The following is a 6623-nucleotide window of genomic DNA, read 5'->3' as shown; positions in this document are numbered from 1 at the left end:
ATGTTGCTCTGACATCTGCACTCTCTGTTTGCGTAGTAGAGCCATGCACAGGGCAGCTGCTTGTGGATTATGTCACACTCAACAAAGTGCTTATTCAAAGAACCAGTCCATTTAAATACATGGTTTAATGGTCCGTGGAAAACAATGGATGTGACAGGCTGTGGAAAATGGACATGTTTAGGGAAAAGATTGCCAAAAACATCCTTATCCTTTTATCATTTTCAGTGTGAGGGGCAGCAAAAAAGTCACATTAAAATTGTTGTTGCCAAATAAAATAATGATAAGAAAAAAGACACAGCGAGTCACTGTAAACATGTTAAAAAAATTGTTTGAAGGGACAATTAACAAAACTGACTAGTTTTACAGGGAACATTAACCTGTAGGTTTTTTTTTTTTCTTAAAAGGATGTGAGATGCAAAACTACCTAAAACACAATGAGGAGTAAAGTACAACTAATCCTACTTTGTCAATCCTTTTGGGGAAGCTCCTGTTTTCTGAAGTGACCTATCGGTGGGCGGCCACTTTACGGTGCTCCAGGGAGCAGGTTGCAGCCTGTCTGCTCTGGAGACTGAACCTTTGAGCTCCCGATCCGAAGTCTGCGAAGGATTAGTAAAAGCAAGAACTATGAATATTTACAACAATTACAATGCCAGTATGCTGATATGTGCAAATGTTGTGTCACCATTGCATTATACAGTGCTTATTTTACTATATAGCAACAACATGACATTGTTTTTATAAAGGATTGATGAATATTATGTAAAAGGAATATAACTGTAAAATGTAAGTGCTCTCTGTTGCCTGAATGACTGACGCTGTTAATCTTCGCTAACTGTTCATCTCAGTCTTACTTTTAGTGTGATATCCTCTCTGTCAGGGTTTGCGCTTTGAGGTTGTACCATCCTGGTTCAAAGAAACCCTTGATAAGAGACTCTTCAAAGCACCTCATGAGTACGCCGTGGAGACGGCCAAGCAGAAGGCCCTGGAGGTGGCGAGGAGGATGCCTGTCGTGAGTTCAGCAGTCTTATTTTGTATGACAGACTGTATTGCTTAACATTCAAACAGCATTTATTAATATCTTGTGTATTCATTGGCTTTAGAAACACCTGAAGACTCCAGACATAGTAATTGGGGCAGACACAATTGTGGTAAGATTGAATAAAAGTTAACTTCTGGAAAACAAAGATTTTGTATGCATGTTCATTGTGAGCACTGGTTCATTTGCTGTAATTTCCTCAGGCTGTAGATGGCATGATTTTGGAGAAGCCAGTGAACAAGCATGACGCTTACAGGATGCTGTCAAGGTGAGTATCATGTACATGGCACCAGAATAGATATTGGAAGCATATTTAACTTAACGTGTATGTGTTTGTGTCTCATTTAGCCTGAGTGGGAAAGAGCACAGTGTCTATACTGGAGTTGCTATCATTGTGTGCCATGAGAAAGAGAGTGAGTCTCTTTAATGGTTAATGTCTCTATCAAACATTTAACACATATCTATAATTTTTACTGTATTGTGAAAAACCTCAATAGCCATATTTACTTGCACAGGGTGGCTTTTTAAGATTTTCGGTTTTCGTATAGAGGTGGTTGTTTTTATTCACATCAGATGACATATTGTAATTCTTTGCCTGCAGATGAAGAGGTGGATTATCAGTTGATGGACTTCTACGAAGAAACAAAGGTGAAGTTTGCTGATCTCTCCGAGGATATGCTGTGGGAATACATCAATAGTGGTGAACCCATGTGAGTGTCGGCCCGTGAACTTTCACCCATGCAATAGGTATTGATCGCTCTCTGTGTACTGACCTTATTAAACATTTGGTCAATGGAGGTCATTACACAGCTCGTGAGTGTCGTAGACCTGTTGCCTTTTAGACTTTGACTTTTGTTCCAGCTTTGTTTGCTTTGTCTGCTTTGCCATGTTTGTGTTCATTCGAAGTTTAGATTTGGACTCGAGTCAACGAGAACATAATATTTGATTGGATAATCGCACATCTAAAAATTCTTGCTTGTTGTTTAACCCTTTTTTCCAACACTACTATAATATGTAGTTGAGGGGTATTTTTTGCACCTAAGGTTGTACGGATATTTGCTGATTCCATAGTCAAATCTCTTGTAAAGTGCCATAAAAATGAGCAAAATCACACATATTTCACAATTTTTTTTGTACTTTGGCCTCCTACTATTGTCTACACATTGACTACTGCTCTTATTTACAAACAGCAAAAAAGCACACTAAGTATGACTCATTGGACTCATCTTTAAATATAGATGCTGTCATTTCCAGTAGTTGTCTGTGTACAAACGTTCAGGCCACAACTTTTTAAATAAATACTTCACAAACTGCACAAACTGGAAATAGGGGATGCTTTGCTAAAACCAAGGGACCAAACACTATGGATTTATACTATCATAATCAAAACTAGGAAAATAACACCTATCTCAAAAACCATAAACAGATGCACCAGTTAACAAATATTGTCAGAGAATTATGTTGATTGAACTCAGTGTGTTACCGTTACGTATTTCTTTATGTATCTACACAGGGATAAGGCTGGTGGTTATGGGATTCAGTCTCTTGGCGGCATGCTGGTGGAGTACGTCCACGGAGACTTTCTCAACGTCGTGGGTTTCCCCCTCAACCACTTCTGCAAACAGCTTGACCTCATTTACAACCAGCCGCCTTCCTCCTCCTCAGAGGAGGAGGAAGGCGAGTCTGTCTACCTGAGCCACAATGGGACTCATGCCCCCTCAGCAGTTCAGTCCGACCACAATTCTTCCTCTGAACACAAACTCTCGTCCGAGCCAAGAGCCATCAGTGTCTCTGACAGCCTGAACAGTCCTTCAACAAGTCCGACTCATAAGGTTCATTTCTCACCATTGTGTACAAAAGCTATTTGTGTTTTCATCATTATTTCAACAAAATCTTATTTTCCCCACAGATGAAAAAGACAATCAGTGGAAGTGAAGATTCGTGGACATTGGTCAACAGCTTGTCTAAACATGATGACAGAGAGGCTGAGCTCCACGACTCGAACAATACAACATGCAAACAGCAGCTGTTTGTTCCCAATGTGACAGAGCGTGCGCCTAAAAAAGAAGACCTGGAACAAATCACTAAACTGATGGATGGATTCAAAGCCTCAAAGGTAACTGGTGTCTGTGTATAAATCCATACACCAGCACAGTGTAAGTTTTAAACGTTTTGTTAATTATATTGGAGATATACAACAATTTCAAAAGGAGTGTTGTATTTTGTACTGAATGTGCAAAATAAGTGGGACTTGGAAAAAAACCTCTTCATACAAGTCACAAGTTCAGCAACATGCTGGAAGTGTAAAAATGACCTGGTTACTAGAGGTTTTATGTGCTGTAAAACGACTTCCTGTTGTTGTGGGAACTAAAGCGTTGAACTATTTCTCATGAAAACTCATCGTTCAGACATACAGGATGCTGCTCTGCTACGCAGCTGTGATGAATCTCAGACTATAAAGCAGTTTATCAACAGATATCAGACAACTTCTTCATTTTGTGTTCAGTGTTCAACTCAGCTGTAAAATGACCCAAAGTGCATCTGTATCTCTTCCTCTTCCCTGAAAATGTTGCAGGCACTGTTTACAGCGTCCAAGTTGAGTGTGTTTGACCTGCTGCACGATAAGCCGGGGCTCGACGCAGCTCAGGTGGCTCATGAGATCAAAGCTTCGCTGAAGGGAACCGAATGCTTGCTGGAAGCTTGTGTGTCTCTGGGTCTGCTGGGGAGCAAAGAGAGACGTGAGGCGACACTCATCAGTTAAATAATGGTCACATCTTCATATTTGTCGGAGGAATTTAATACTGAAAATATAGTGAAATACTGAAATGGAGTATTTCATATGTGTACTCATAAATATGTATATCTGGATGCAAATAATGTTTTTTTTTCTTTTTCATGATCTGTCAAGTCATTTGTGATGAACTGATTTCACCTTTGACAGCGAGCCAGAAGCCAGCGTACGAGAATACTGAACTGGCCACGCATTATTTGCGATCCGGCGCTCGTTTGTCACTGCACGGATACATCCAGCACTGTAACGACACAGTGTGGCCTCTTTTCTCCCACCTGGACAGTGCAGTGCAGGAGGGGGCGACTCAGCATGAGAGAGCCTTCAGCAGGAAAGCCAAGGACAACTCTCAGGTGATTATCCTCACGCTGCTTAGCTGAGGTGCATAATCTTGTATATTTTTCACGCTTTGTGTCATCTCTTTATGTAAAGGACGCTCGTTGCAACAGTCGAGAGGTCAAACTGAGGTTTATGAATGCAATGCACAGCATTGCTACGGTTGCAGGAGAAACCGTAGCGACGGCCTTTGACCTCTCCGGCTTTAAGACAGCCTGTGATCTCGGAGGTACGGAAATGAAGTCGAAGCTCACGGTTCAGCTTGTTAAAGTACTTTGCATTTGATATATTTCTCTTTTTTTTTCTTTCCTAGGATGCACTGGTGCCATGGCTTATGAGTTCACTAAAGCCCACCCTGGTTTGTCTGTGACTGTGTTTGACTTACCGACGGTTGTTGAGATGAGTGAACACTTCCAGCCTCGGCACGCAGACAACAGAGTGTCGTTTGCATCAGGTCAGTGATTAGATCAGTGATGCTTCTGAAGGAAGTGTGGAAAGATTTATTTTTGTGTCACCCCAAGTGATAAATATAATATACGTGCATCAAAACTCTTTGAATGTCATAGGAATAGTCCTTGTAACTTTATTTAGTTCCTCGGTCATGAAAATCAGTAATTGTGCCTTTTTTTTTTTTTTTTTTAACAATAATTCAGAAGATCAGATGACTGTCCTATGTCATTCTCTTGATATGTTGAGTGACAAACCAACAGACAAAACAATGAACATTTCAATGCTACTGTGAATAACTCCTCTGTGATTCCTAACTATGCAGTTTATTTTCTTTCTGTATGTTCAGGAGACTTTTTTAAAGACAAACTACCCAAAGCAGACCTTTACATCCTGGCCAGAATTCTCCATGATTGGCCTGATGAAAAGGTTCATATTCTGCTGAGTAAAATAGCAGATGCCTGCACATCAGGTAAGTTTTTCTTTTGACACAATGTGATGCAAACTACTTCCTAAAGGTTTGGAACCCGAGCTGGTTTGAATCTCACCCCAACAGAACGTACTGTGAGTCATTGAGCAAGACCTTTAACCCCCAACTACTCAGGTTCTGAACATTGAAAAACATTCTAAAAGTTTAAGACATGTACCTTCATAACTTCAGATTGCTTTTACAGCTATGGTGTATGGTCCTCAATTAAGTGCTTTCAGTCCCAAACCACTTTACATCGTTACTCATATTTTCACACACATTCACACATCAAAGGAAACTGGGACCAATTTGGGGTTCAGTGTCTTGCTCAGGGACACTTGGGTATGTGGAAGTGCTATGTGGACAGGTGGAGGGAATCTAACCTGGAACCTTCCTGTTGTGGCTACCCAAAAAACCAAAACTTTATAGTCACGTGAAATGGTGGTTGAGAAGGCGCTTGACTCAACTCCAGAGAAAAATAAAAATGATGGTTTGCAGGTTGTCTCTTTGGGTGAGGTTCCCATTTATTGCAAGAAAAAATGATAAAGGTAAATAACAAAACAGAAATCACCAGGTTTCTCTGTTCCTCTGGATCTAGGTAAAACTCTGTTTTCCCCACCACCATTCAACTCAAACTAATTACTTCCCTGATCTTAAGCAGCTGGGCACCTGCTGCTGGCAAGGAAACACAACAGAGACAACACTACCCCTTGTGGTTAAAAGTAAAACACATGCACAACAAAAAGGAATGGCTCCTACACTTCCAATTGGGAGACGACCGCTCTACCAACCAAGCCACGCTGCTATCACAAGGAAATGAGTTGGTAAAGAAGCCCCAGTGTTGTCTAAAGTTGTCTTTTTCCTCCTGCGTTCTGCCCCCAGGCTGTGGGCTGCTGCTCAGCGAGATCTTTCTGGATGAAGACCGGGCCGGCCCGAGCCGTGGACTGCTGCAGGCCCTCAGCATGAGCGAGGGGAAACAGAGGAGCGCTTCAGAGTACAGTTTGCTTCTAAAGAGCCACGGTTTCATCACCACACACACCAGACACACAGACAACCTGCTGGACGCCATGCTTTGCATCAAAGCATGACTGACAACAACCCCAATAACATTACTTTGAAAGTCTCATGTTGCACAATACACTGTGTTGAAGGTAGCGGCGGCACATTCACATGTCATGAAATGATGACAAACAAGAATGGCTGTTGTTATTTCACTTTTGTGTTTTTTGTAAAGCCATACTGATTGTCATTTTATATGGCATTTTGGTCTTTTCATGTATTAGTGAAGGTGTGGTCTGGATTGATACTGAAATAAAGCCACAGAATCAGGAAGCCCTTTGTTCGGCTGCATTTCTTTTTTCAGTGGTGAAGAGAATATTCTTACATGTACATAATATGCTTTATAGTATGTTATTAACAAATGTAAATAAGTATTCTAGCTGATTGTGTGTTGATTAATTCAATCTATTTTAATGATATACTAAGCAGTTGAACATGTATCTATTAGAAAAAATTTTTTGTTCATGTTTATGCATATCAAATATTAA

The 6623-nt window shown here is 40.7% G+C and overlaps 1 protein-coding gene across 3 annotated transcripts in view; it reads left to right on the top strand.

Moving 5' to 3' along the window:
* Nucleotides 1-6399, top strand: part of asmtl (acetylserotonin O-methyltransferase-like) — a 7630-nt gene extending 1231 nt beyond the window's left edge. Inside the window, exons 3-15 of one of the 3 annotated variants that reach the window (XR_013936647.1) lie at nucleotides 878-1009; nucleotides 1101-1148; nucleotides 1240-1304; nucleotides 1385-1449; nucleotides 1638-1746; nucleotides 2550-2868; nucleotides 2946-3152; nucleotides 3612-3774; nucleotides 3945-4177; nucleotides 4257-4389; nucleotides 4474-4618; nucleotides 4960-5079; nucleotides 5959-5985. Coding sequence is in view for 2 of the 3 variants with exons in the window: in XM_080497727.1 (XP_080353853.1) it covers nucleotides 878-1009; nucleotides 1101-1148; nucleotides 1240-1304; nucleotides 1385-1449; nucleotides 1638-1746; nucleotides 2550-2868; nucleotides 2946-3152; nucleotides 3612-3774; nucleotides 3945-4177; nucleotides 4257-4389; nucleotides 4474-4614; nucleotides 4957-5079; nucleotides 5959-6164 (1944 nt within the window). In the remaining variant the exon portion in view is untranslated. Of the gene's footprint in view, nucleotides 1-877; nucleotides 1010-1100; nucleotides 1149-1239; nucleotides 1305-1384; nucleotides 1450-1637; nucleotides 1747-2549; nucleotides 2869-2945; nucleotides 3153-3611; nucleotides 3775-3944; nucleotides 4178-4256; nucleotides 4390-4473; nucleotides 4619-4956; nucleotides 5080-5958 lie in introns of all 3 variants that reach the window. The other 2 variants (XM_080497728.1, XM_080497727.1) reach the window with 2 other exon arrangements.
* The last annotated feature ends 224 nt before the right edge of the window (nucleotides 6400-6623 follow it).

The sequence above is a fragment of the Blennius ocellaris genome (assembly GCF_963422515.1).
Source record: "Blennius ocellaris genome assembly, chromosome: 6".
Taxonomy (NCBI): domain Eukaryota; kingdom Metazoa; phylum Chordata; class Actinopteri; order Blenniiformes; family Blenniidae; genus Blennius; species Blennius ocellaris.
This window is presented reverse-complemented; position numbering and strand designations above follow the sequence as displayed.